We start from the raw sequence: 13,202 nt of genomic DNA, 5'->3' as shown, positions 1-13,202 counted from the left end.
TAACTATGTATTATCATATAGGGACATATCAGAATTTAATAACATAAATTATATGGTTTTATTGTCACATATCAGATCCAAAGCATACCTGTTTTATCTTTTGGAAATATATCAAAGAGAAATACAGTGCCCTGTGCAGCATCCACTTTATGTCAGTGAGTATTTATTGCCAAAAATGGACCAAGCACAGGGGGAACAAGGCGTAGACAGTTAAACTGGAGGCTGTGTGAGGGCATGATACTCTACTCCCTCCACAGCCGTGTTTTCACTTGCTTATTTTCTTCTCCTTCTCAATGGTATGTGAACAGGAGAGGCCTCGAAGAAACCAATTCTCATTTGTGGGAGATAAAGATTATTTCCACAACAGCAGAACCCTGCCACAAATGCGATTAACACAAAATGCATGAGCAATGAGACATTATATGGCCTAACACTAGTTTGACATGATGGTTTTCCGCCCGCTGGATGAAGCCAAACATAACACAACTCTTTGCACAGAGGAATTTCTACAGCTCTTGCACATCACTGCATTTTACAGCAGTGGGGTCTCACTGTGGGCCTACTGCCACAATAGCAAGTCTCCTAATGGATTTGTGCATCGGGTCTAGCACTGCCTGTGTTCTCATGCATATGATGTGTTCCTACATGTCCCAGTGGGCTCTGGGTCACAACACTACCAGGAGGTTTTAGGTGTCGTGGGTCCAAGGAAGCCAATGAGAGCAGGAAATAGGGATGATGGTGATTATTTGCGTCAGATTTCTTGACTTTATTTTTAGACTGAATCATATACAGTGGAGGGGATTATGGATGCATCTGTAAACTATTAGTTATTTGTACTTGACAAAATGTTCCCATGCTCCTTGTTTGCTGACACTAACTTCTGGTGTGTCAAGAAGTACTCAGATCTTTGATTTACAGTAAGTGAAAGTATCAGTACAACAAAAATATTCCATTGCAAGTAAAGGTCCTGCCATCACAATCTTATGTAGAGGTATTAATATACTGTATAATTACATGCTCTACAGAAAAATGGCCCCTCACATAGTCAATGATATTTATTCAATTATTAGATCGCTAATACTGATGAAACCACATAAACAGGAAGAAGCTTTTGTATCTGGAGATAGTTTTAACTACTCTATTTGCAGTTTGGCAGTCTAGTGGCTTTCAAACTAGGCTTCAGGCCTCCAGACGGTCCCAAGATAAATCTGAAGCATCGTGATTAATGGGAAATAATGAAGAAAAAATTGATGTGCAGCACATATTTCCATCAATTGTTTTCCTCTAATCTTTGCTTTTTGTGAAATAATCGATCATTTCAGCTCTTTGGACCTGGACCATATTTGTGTGAACCTCTCTGTTCTGCAGCGCAGAGAGCACTCAGTCCACAGAGAAATGCACACAGCCTGTATTCAGACACTGCGCCTTAAAACAAGCAGTCAGGACTTCTGTAACTTTGTGATGTCACAACAAAGCAGTCACCACTCTGCCCTAAGCCCAACCCACCTGGAACCACCATCCAACCTTGCAGGATTTGGTTTCTCTGAGTGTTTACCTTTAATCTACTATATTTTTTATTCAATTACTCAGAAAACAGTCAGCCAATCGGAAGAGAGGCTCAGAGCCTCTTCTCTTCTGATTCTTGCCGACCCGTTGTTACTAGAGCTCCAGAGAGAAGCCTGAGAGAGGAGATGTAAAACTACAATGAGATGGTTTTTGGTTCTTAAAACCGCAAATATATCTTCTTATGGATCAACACTTCAAATAAAACACTGGAAAAGTGTCAAATATGGGACCTTTAATCTGAAAAGAATATTTTCCTCTGAAATGTTGTAATGAAATGTTGAAAAGTATAAAGAGGCATAAAATTGAAAAACTCAAGGACAAGTACCTCAAAGCTGTAATTGAAGTACAGTGGCCTATTTGGTTACTTTCCACTTCTGCATGCCAGAGGAAACTACCAACTTATGAACTTGCTGACTTGAATTAATGCTGACAACAATCATCTCATCCTTTGCAGTAGTTGTAAATGCAGTGAATCACAAGGCTAAAAATAGCACTGAACTATTTTTAAAGTGCTTTATTCTCTGTCTCTTTTCAAATGGAAACTTCATTTACAGTAATAGTACCCATTACGACACTGAATATTTTCCGAAGGACGCCGTGTCGCTTGGTCAAAATAACAGGTGTGGCATGCAGGGTGCCTCGTCTTTGACATAGACCACTGGTGACAGGTGGAATGCAAAAGGCATAGCTAGGGGAGACCAGACAGAAGGAGCCGTGGGAAATACTTCGAGAAGGTCAGAGGTCGAGATCCATGAGGAAGGACAACCTAGTATTGAACTTGCAGCCAGAGACCCCTTGACCAGATCTACACACTGCTATTCAATTGAGAACATGGATTTTGTCAAGCTTCTATTTTTGAACCAGTTGTTTTATTAAAATTGATAATCCCACCATAACGAGGTGAACATGTGCAGCCACTGACTGCAACAGTTCTGTCCTCTAGGGTTTATGGTCTATTCCCAATGGTCACTGCAATAAACCATCAAATTAATTTTGAGTTTTGCATCTGTTTCCAGAGAAAATAAAATTCCAGCGCATTGGGAGGATGTACTTTTGACCTAGAATAATTGCTGTTTATGGAAAGAGGTCATTGCTTATTTTGTAATTGTTGCCAGCACTAATGATTGACATGAGATATTTTGTTGTACAATTAGAAAAAAGGGAAGTAACTTATGGGAGAGTGAGATTTTAAAACCACCACTAACATACAGTATAATGTGTTGAATGTTAGTCAGCAGCTCATAAACACAGGTATGTGTGGAACATTTTGCACGCGGTTGATCTGTTCTCTAGATACATTTGTCACACTTCTGTCATTTAAACTGAGAATAAATATTATTATACACAAGACATTTTGAAATGCACCTGCAATTCCTTAAAATTAACATCTGTATGCATTTGGAAAATTTGTCGACCTGATTATATTGTTTGTGATGTAAAATTAGGTTTAAGGTTTCAGAGGACCCCAAACCAAGCCACTAAAACATTTTACATTTAAATGAATGATTCCTCCTGCTTATAAATAAAAATAAATGTATTTTAATATAAACGAGGCAAGTCATCACACAAGCCTGTCTGATCTGCAGGTTGCTCTGAGTGAAAGAGGGTTTAAAACACTTTCCCATGCTTCCTGTTTGCAAAGTGCAACATCTAACAAAACTATAAAGGCAGAACATAATTTTTGAAATTGCTCTTGGTGCTTCATCCAGCAGCAAATCAGATAATAATACAATTCACTGTGACACTCCTCAGAGTCGGTGGCGTCTTGCTGGCTTCTTGTTGGGTAACAACTTGGGAGTGAAATTGCCACAACAAGCAAAATGATTATTTTAAACACATATCACTGGAGTGTTCTTAGTGGCTCCGGCTGGTCTCTTTTGAGTGTCTTTTCAAATGAAATGTGTTTTGGGGAACCTGCTGAGCGTGAGACCGGTGAGAATGAAGCCAACTGGAGCAGAAAGTGCCACTCCTTGACACTCGGCTAGGGAGACTTCAACCAGAAACACAGCCAGTGTACCGACACTAAATGTATATACTTGGCATGAAATAGATTTAATGGCTCTCTGTTACATCTGCAATTAAACAAGAAATAGTCTACAGTATTACATTATTCAGGAATGTAGGGGAACACAGGCATATAGGCGTACTGTATATGTGCATTGTGCATGTACAGCCACTGAGGACACTGATGTGATGTCATCTCATATTTTTATTCCACCAAAGTTATTTAAGACTGCAACAAATGATCCTTGAATAATGAAACTATATGTTTACTTCTATTTTAGATTGATTATGAATGGAAGAAAAGACAGTGATGTAAGTATGAGTGGACATTCATATCTTGATAAGAGGAAAACATACAGCTCACATTGTAACTAGTTGAACAGTTACACTTTTTTTTTTGTTTTTTTGGCTCTGAGCTTGAGCACATTCAATTAGAAATAAAATAACGATAAAGTGCCAGGTCTCAGTTTTAATTTGAGCAGGTTTACATCAATATAGAAAAAACTATGTGGGAGATATATACACAGATATATACCTAGACAAAATGTATACAATATTTTGTACTCTCCAACCTGAAATACTCTTTGGTTGCTTCGGCCATATGTCATCTGGGTGAATGATGACATGTCGTCCAAAGAGTTTTGATGCATTAGGCTGAATGTGAGCTCACATAAACAAAGATTACTCCTGTAGACCACTGCATTCATCCTGCTGGGAAATCCTCAGTAAATGTCAGTATGCCAGTTCCACCAGCATCCATACAAGCCCAAGCCATAACAGAACCACCACCATGTTTGTTTTTGTTGCTGAGGCTTAGGTGTTTGCATCTTGTGGTGAATCTCTGAGGTTTTATGGTCATGAAGTCTTCTCTTGAGTTATGCTGGAGAGCATTCTTGACTTGCTGTGCAGCTATAAAGATGTTTTTCTTCACCATGCGAATGAATTTCTGGTGATCCACATGAGTTGTGCTCCTCTGTCTACCTTTTCGTTTGACATTTTTTGCAAATTGCACTTTTTTTGTTAGAATTTACCCAACTGTTAAATTTAGCCTTTAATATCTTTCTGACATATTTTTGCTGTTTTTGAGCCACATCATCATCTTCTTCACTTGTCAGGTGAACACTTCAATCTAAATGGCAACTCTCAATCAATTCAGAGCCACATGTGAGCTCTTTTGTGAATGAACTTACATAATATTCAGTAGTGAAGTGTCCAATTACTTTTGAACCCTTGCAATTGAAGAACTATCTTTTAAAAAGGCAATATCCACACAGGGTTTTTTCTAAATATTGACATAACCTTCTAAAATTAAAGCTGAGAGATGGCACTTTTATGTGGGCCTATCTATTATTTTATTTTTAATTGAATGTGCACAGTGCGTGAAGAACAGAAGATGTACAACTGTTCAAATAGTTACGGTCTGGACTTTAGATTTTGAACTGTTAAGGATGGGTCTCACATTATAGAACTATGAGTATAAACATATTATTAAAAGATGTAGTTCTTGAATGATGAGGCAAGAGAGGCATGATGAAGCAATCCCTTGCAATGCAACTGCAATTTTATTATGTGACGCTGATTTGAGTTTCTTCTTCGGGGTATGATATTAGAATGCCCATATATTGCTTTAGGAAAATGTATAACAGATGTGTTTACTATCTACTACGAAACAAGGCTTGATTATTCAACAATCCAGACCAATAAAATTCTGTGGTTTCCCATTCAAAAAGAAAACTTTTACACAATCAGTCCACAAAAGGTGCAATGTTTACAGAAGTCCTGAGGAGAAATATTTAGAATGAAATAACAAGAATGATCAAATCCAGCTGGTAAAGAGGACACTAGGACCACTATTATGGTCCAGAATGAGATATCGTATATATCGTATATCCAAATAATACATTTCTACAAAAGCACTGTTGCAATCCAGTGAAAAAACATACAAATTTTGGCAATTAGAATTTTTCAGATTATTTTTGTGAATGATTAATGTTTCTTAATTGGTTGAGAAATTTCTGATATTCAACTTTAACAAACCATTTAACACCTTGCAGGATTATCTGACAAATGCCTTATCACAAATCTGAAAATGAACACACATTTTAATAACCCATGGTCCGTTAAAGCGGCTAAATGGAATTCAGCTAATCTTCGTGTTATTTACAACTGTGCGTTTCCTGCTGTGACGAGTCAAGAAGTCTGCTGTGTGAAAAACCTATTCCCAACATAGCTCTGCTCAACTTCCACCTGAGGGGAGGTGTAATCAGTCAGAATAAGTGAAAACATCTGTGTGGGTGTGTAGGGCCTTCAAATGTTATTAAAATATGTGCTCACCTTACTCTTTATTACTTTATTCTATTAATTTATTTTGTTTGATCACAGTATGTATTATAATAATCCCTGTATTGATATGATTGTTTGTATTCTAGAACGAAAAAATTTACGTTTCTTGATTGTAAAGCAGTTTCCATTCCAGAAGCAGGTGTCCAAGGTGTGGATTTAGGAAAATCCTCAGGGGAAAAATTGATTGATGAAAGATTGATTGAAAATCTATCTAATACTTTGCTAAAATAAACTTAGAGCCTAAATATAAACAATGCAAATCCAATAATACCAGTGAATTCTTCGAGACATAGTCTGGCAATAGTCAGCCAGGCTTTGACCATAAAGTCTGGCCTCCCAGAAGAAAGAAGTCAAGATATACTCTCCAAGATCCTAAATGAAACACTGTGTATGTGAGGAACTTATGATTAGCTTTTAACTGCCCACCTATTTTCCTCAAATTTGAATTCATTTGGATTATAGTTATGTAATTTCCACTAAAAAACAACCTTGTTTTTCACAAAATATTATTTATATTATTTTAATGTTTTTTATATGATATTTAAGATAAATTAAAAAACGCACATCTGTAGAATCAAAATATACAACACAACTATTATTTATCAATGCAATACAGCATAACAAAAAAACTGGCATGAATGGTCACTTAAAATAATATATAATATATATAATACAGGCATATACATTAATAATCCTACAATATAAGGGCTACAATAACACAACTTTGAAATGAGTATTCTAATGCATGATGTGTAATTTTGTACTTTACTTGTATTTCACTTTATTTCACTGTGAATCAAAGTCAGGCCCAAAGGAAAACTGCGAAAACAGAGGAGATACATCAACCCTTTTATATCCATTCTTTGGTTGATGCTACAGTCTGGCATCGCGAGACTAACTGGCGTCAAACCTCGTCATGTGACGGTTCCCGTGACTCCATGCGGAAGAGAGGGATTTCAACAGTGACAACACAACAAACAGCTGCACGCTAGCATAAACTGTGTCTATTTTCCATTTTATATCTGCATCTAGCCTCATATCAGCCCAGCAATGGACGGATCTGTCAGAGCATCTTCAGACGCTGCAGCCGGACCGCCGCCTTATTTTCGAGGGTAAGAAAACAAACCGTTACTTTAAATGATCAGCTAGCATTAGCCTAGCTTAGTTTAGCAGCCCCCCTCTGTCTGTGGAGTGACTCTAAACATCCGTCTCCCCGCTCTGCTCGATGCTGGACATGTGCCAAAGTTTAGAAAATACTTTTATCTACTCTGGCATAATCCTGGAACACAACATCACCGCCAAGGGACATCCCCACGCCAGTAGTCAGCATGTTGGAGTCCCGTTGCTCCTCAACAGTAAGGTTGCTGTCTTGTTTCATCTTGGCTGACTCATGAACTTGTACTCCTCTGCAGAAATGAAAGCTCCCTGGTTTCTGCCCTCAAGACACTGCTATTCTTCACTATCCTGATGGTCACGCTTCCCATAGGACTGTACTTCGCATCAAAGGCGTACATCTTTGAGGGTATGGTTTGTAACACTACATTGTTTGTGTTGCCAGTACAGTACCAGCCCTTTGATGTCTATTTCGATTCACTGTTGATTTAAAGAGGATGCTACCACCAACGGCCCCTCTCACGTACTTTCAAGTCTTTGTTCCCGATCAAAGAAAGAATTTGTTCCCAATCCCAAACAGAGCCTCACCGGTACTGGATTTGTGTTTCTGTTCATATTGGAGAGTTACAAAATGCGATCAGGGCTGCAATCAATCGTTAATCTGCACAACATTTTCAAAAATAATAGTTAATTGTTTGGTCTATAAAATGCAAACTACAATTACTGCCCCCAACCAGTGAAGTTACAGGAAATAATCTCCCCTTCTGGTCATAATCTCCCCTTCTGTTCCTAAATTACGGTGTTGAATAATGGCCTAAAGTGTTTTTTGAAGAACATTATGGCATAAAAATTGACAATTTTTGGATAGAAAAAATTTCATCATTTTATCCTATTAGATTTGAATTTGAGTTGAATTGTGTCATAATAAGATAACTAATTTTTGGTTTATGGCCTAAATTGTGTTTTGTGAGGTCACAGTGACCTTGACCTTTGAGCACCGAATTCTAAAAAGTTCATCCCTGAGTTTAAGTTAACGTGAGTGCCAAATTTGAGGACATTCCATCAAGGTGTTCCTGAGATATTGCATTCACGGGAACGGGACGGATGGACGGACAACTTGAAAACATAATGCCTTCTGCCACAGCTGTCACTGGCGCAGAGGCATAAAAAGCAGTGAAAAATACTCATCACATTTTCCTAGAGTCCTTGTTTTTCTGAGCAAAAATCCAAAACCCAAAGATATTCAGTTTACAATTATATGAAACAGAAAAGCAGAAAGTCCTCATCGTGTTTTAGCTTTAAAAAATTACTTAAACAGTTAATTGGTTATCATAATATCTGCCAATTACTTCTGTCAACCAACTAATTGTTGCAGCTTTAAATCAAATTACAATACATCAGCTGACATTTGCCTTTTAATATAAAAAAAGCTGATGTTGACAGATAATATAAGCCAATTTATAGGTCAGGCTCCAATAGTAACTGAAAGGCAGAGAGATGATTTGCAGTATTCTTGCTATCATTGTTGATGCAAACTGTCATCAGATCATTTAGAAATCAAGACATTTAAACTCAGAGCTTAGAAAAACAAAGAACTCAGAAAAAATAATCAGCAACTATTTTGATAATCAAATAATTGTTTTAGTTATTTCATTTATTTATGTATTTTTAACATTCGCTTCTCCGCCTCCTTTTCTCAGGTTCAATGAAGATGTCGAGCTCTGACAGCTACTTCTATGCAGCCATTGTTGCTGTTCTCGCTGTGCATGTGGTTTTGGCTTTGTTTGTTTATGTAGCCTGGAACGAAGGCACGCCTAAAGGGAAGGGCAAACACGATTAAGGCATGTCCTTATGAGCTTGTATAAGACCGGAGGAGATGGAAAGACTCGGAGATTCACAGGCCCCCCCCCCACCCACTCCACCATGGGCTCCAGCACTAAACATGGCAACATCTACCAACCAGACAGTTAGGGGTTCTGGTTTGAGCTTAGGCTTTAACCTGAGGTTAAAGCCTGAATCTACTGTATATTCCCTGGGGTGGGGGGGTGCTGTTGGGTGTGTTTTTTCACCAGCCTCAGCAGGCCTGCTTTTTTGACTTTTTGTTCTCTGACATTGTTACTTTTGTTGACAGAGGACAGCCCACATTTTTAAGAGGCTTTCTTATAAGCTGCCATTTGGCTAAGTGCTGTAAGTCCCTTCACAGTAGAGACTTTGTCATGTAGGAAAACATCTTGGGCTTTCGATGATGCATGCGTGTGCAAACACACACTGTATGTACCTGTAATGTGTGTATGAAGGATTTGATTTCAAAAATACTCTGCTACATCCTTTCTGTGAAAATTTGTGCTTCTAAATTGATCGTTCTGTCCTCAAATTTCAGTTCTAATCTGCATTCATTTAAAGGTGACTCTTAACTTCAATATAAACCCATAATGTGCTTAAACTTCAGGCTGTGTTTTGGAACGAACTCTTCATGATGTTTTGTCGATAAAATAATCAGTTTGTTCTTCTGTGTTTTTCTTTCTGTTTTAATGCGTTTGTGTACTGTAGTGAAATTATATGTTGCAACTTTGAATTAGGACATTATTGCAAGATCAGGCTGTATTTAAAGAAATGTTTTGTATTGAAGATGATGGGTGAGCTTGAGGATCTAGATGTCATTGAAGTCAATGTAATTCAGAAGAGGATATTGACTTGCTCAAATAAACTTGAAAAATTGTAACATTGTATTTGTTTCACATATTTTCAAGGGCTTCTTGATGTTCCCTATAAAAAATAAAATTCCAATATACAATATTCATCTCACACTGGCAACATGGCATGATTAAAAAAAGTAGAGTAGTAAGTAGACAAGTATTAACATTTTTGATTTATTGTTTTATTACCTTATATATTATTAGTACATTATCTTATGAGGTAAAATGTCACTGACTTACACAGATTCTGTTCATCTATTCACATATAAAATAATGTATAGCAGCGGAGGTTTTATCTTTGAGAAGATTCTATGATAAAATCTAAGATGAACATATTTGCTATATACTCGTGGTTCTGTGCACATGATAAACAAGTTCTATCACACAAGAGGCCATGACTTCCCCTACCATCTGTTTCGTAAGCCACACCAAACCAAAATGTGTGCATAGAGATTTGTGTGTGTGTGTGTGTGTGTGTGTGTGTGTGTGTGTGTGTGTGTATGTATGTGCATGTATTTACTTAGGGACTTTTTTCCTAGGAATGCCAGCTTAGGTTCATTTATGCTCAGTCAAACTCAGAGCTTCTATTGAAAACAAAAGCTCTGTGAATGTAAGGAGAAACACTCCTTGTGTGGTTCACTTTGTCATGGATAGATGGACTTGTTATAGTGTTTATACCAGAAGCAAATTAAACTTTCCCAACATTAACAAGCCTGACATACAATAACAAAATGCTATAGACAAAACTATTAAAATCGATTTCTTTGTTCATCATCTTTCAAAAAAGAATGCACACTAAGGCCTTTTAATATGAGAAATATTTCATATTTTGTGCTAAGAAAAAAAAAAGATCTTTCACTTTTTAAATTGATTGCCCTGATTTTTCCCTGGCCTGAAAGAGATTACAGTGAAAAGAATCAATCAAGTTGCCAAAACAACAAACGCTTTCTCTCAAGGCTGCTGAGATGCCTCAGTGACTTATGCAGAGAATCTCCACTGTCACATGGTGGCAGCAAACAGTCGGCTTGTTCCCACAGATAACTCAACAAAGAAGCTAAGACAAGAAATGACAGATGCCAAGCCATGATGACGATTTCTGCCTCAGAAACCGTGTCAGCAGCTGATTTCTGTTCGTCTCGCACTGCGCCACATGAGTCTTCAGTTTTCAACATCCTGTTTAGCTCCCACAGAGTTTGGTACTAGAGCTGTGCAGTCTGCATTGAGTTTAACAAGGCTGGTGTTGGTGATGAGGTGACAGGCCTGCAAGCAATCAGACTGATTCAGTCAGCAAACATCAGAAGCCCTGTTTCCCTTTTGGCTGATATTTCATAAGCTTACCCTTGCAGCAACACAAAGTTGGTGCAAGGGCAGGCTTTGCTTCTGGCTCTTTGTCATTTATCACACATTAGCAGGTTGGGCGAATAGTGTCAGTGTGATGGAAAACAAGCCAGAGAGCGCTGAACACTTACTTGAGTCAGGGATTAAATAAACACTACTATTCTATTATATTCAATTCAATTTTATTTGTATAGCGTCAAATCACAACATACATTATCTTAAGGCACTTTACAGGGTGAGTTCAAGACCTTACAATATTAGAGAGAGAAACAGTTCCCACGATGCAAGAAATATTTAAGCACCCTGACTGACTGTTAAAGTGCCAATAATCATATCAATATCCATCGGTGTAATGGTTTTATCAGTAATAACAGCAGCAAAAGTGACTAAATAATAATGAATGTTGTAGTGGCAGGTCCGGATCCTGTAGCTCCAGAGAGAGAGAGAGAGGGAGAGAGAGAGAAATGCTCAGTGCATCATGGGAGTACCCTCAGCAGTCTAGGCCTATACCTGCTTAACTAAGGGGCAGTTCGGGCCTCACCTGAGCCAGCTCTGTAAGCTTTATCAAAGAGGAAAGATCTAATCTTAGATGTAGAAAGGTTGTTAACACAGGACAAATATGATCTCTTTTCCCAGTTCCTGTCAGTGCTCGTGCTGCAGCATATTGAATCAGCTGGAGGCTTTATACAGAGTTATTGGGACATCCTGATAATAAAGAATTACAGTAGATTACCAGTCTAGAGGTAACACCCAAACAACTACAACACTCCTTGATGATTTTATTCTGTGTCCTGCATGCAACCCACATTCACTGACTCCTTGTATTCATATGTCCCAATTGAACAGAGTAGTAAAGTAGGAATATGTCAGAGTATTTGTTCACTATTTTATGTTTCTAACCAGTAAGAAAAAGAAGAAATTCAAATAGAAATGCCATTTCAAAATATTAAGTATCTCTGTGACTTGGATTTTCTTTGCCCAGCAGGTGGCGTGCCCAGCAGATGCAACCCTCAGACATGCAGCATGGCGGTGTTTAAGTAAGAATATAGGGAGAGGGCAGTAGAGTACTGTATTTCAGCTGGTGAGAAACTAATATGAAGCATTACACCACAGGGAACAAACAGAATAAAGTGAAAGAATAACTCATCTGGACACATAAAATTATATCCACCATTAAACAAAGCCAAGAGAGCTCTTTATTGTGTTAGACTGAGCTGTTATTTCCCATGAAACTCTGCTTAGGTGCTTTTGAGAAGATAATTACTGGCTTCAGCATTGAAAAAATAACAGTAGTGCGGTATCACTTATTTATCCCAAGCATGAAGCACATGCTTTTTTTAAATTTTTATTTCAAATAGCTACAGTATAGCAGGGTAAAAGCATAGATAGCATATATAATTACTTTGCAAGTTTTTAAGAAGAACCAAGTATCCCCAGCCCTGTCACAATAGACTATACAAGCATTGCTGACATTATGTTTGTGTAGGTGTTCTGCATTAAACTGTGTATGCAGTGTTATGCAAGTACTACTATGCCGGTATATTTCGAGCTTTAGTGTTTTTAATTGAACTGAACGGTAATTGGAGGGCTGTTGGCTCCTTCATAGCATTTTTAAAGTTGCTTATGGCTCCCATTGGGATTTGAAAGTCCAAAAAATAACCCATTATCTCTAATGAGTATGGTAAAGTAAATAAGCAGCAACTACACTTTTGACACTCTTGTAGCAGTTTCACCGTGCCCAGCTTGTAGGGACTGTACCAAAATTATTAGGGTTGAGGAGAGAGGGATGGGGGTGCTCAGAAAAGGAGGAGAGTAATTTGCAGAAGGGAGGGTGGTGTACATTTTTTAGTTGTGAGGGAGTGTGGAGTAGGCGAGATTCTTTAGTAATTGAAAGTTATCTCTACAGAGAGTTTGTAATTTGTCATCTATTGAGGCCATTTTTACAAGAGGGAGAAATTTGTAAATAAATTCTATTGTGCTGTGTTTAATTTGCTAACACTAAGCAGCTATGTAGATATAGCTTAATTAGGACCCTTAATGACTGCAGTCAGCTCTGCCGTCTGATTGGTTAAAATGAGTAAGCTGCCCATGCTTAGTTAGTTTAACTGGAGTTATGGAGCCTTGAGAGCACGCCAGTGTTTG

General features: G+C 37.9%; 1 protein-coding gene across 1 annotated transcript; it reads left to right on the top strand.

Annotated features, from left to right (window-relative positions):
- The first annotated feature begins 6,848 nt into the window (after positions 1 to 6,848).
- vma21 (VMA21, vacuolar ATPase assembly factor) lies at positions 6,849 to 9,753 on the top strand. Its single transcript, XM_022751892.1, has 3 exons — positions 6,849 to 7,025; positions 7,326 to 7,435; positions 8,727 to 9,753. Exons 1-3 carry the CDS (start codon positions 6,964 to 6,966, stop codon positions 8,864 to 8,866), a joined length of 312 nt encoding a protein of 103 aa, XP_022607613.1. The 5' UTR covers positions 6,849 to 6,963; the 3' UTR covers positions 8,867 to 9,753.
- The last annotated feature ends 3,449 nt before the right edge of the window (positions 9,754 to 13,202 follow it).

Source organism: Seriola dumerili, unplaced genomic scaffold (assembly GCF_002260705.1).
Source record: "Seriola dumerili isolate Sdu_G_001 unplaced genomic scaffold, Sdu_1.0 BDQW01000161.1, whole genome shotgun sequence".
Taxonomy (NCBI): Eukaryota; Metazoa; Chordata; class Actinopteri; order Carangiformes; family Carangidae; genus Seriola; species Seriola dumerili.
This window is presented reverse-complemented; position numbering and strand designations above follow the sequence as displayed.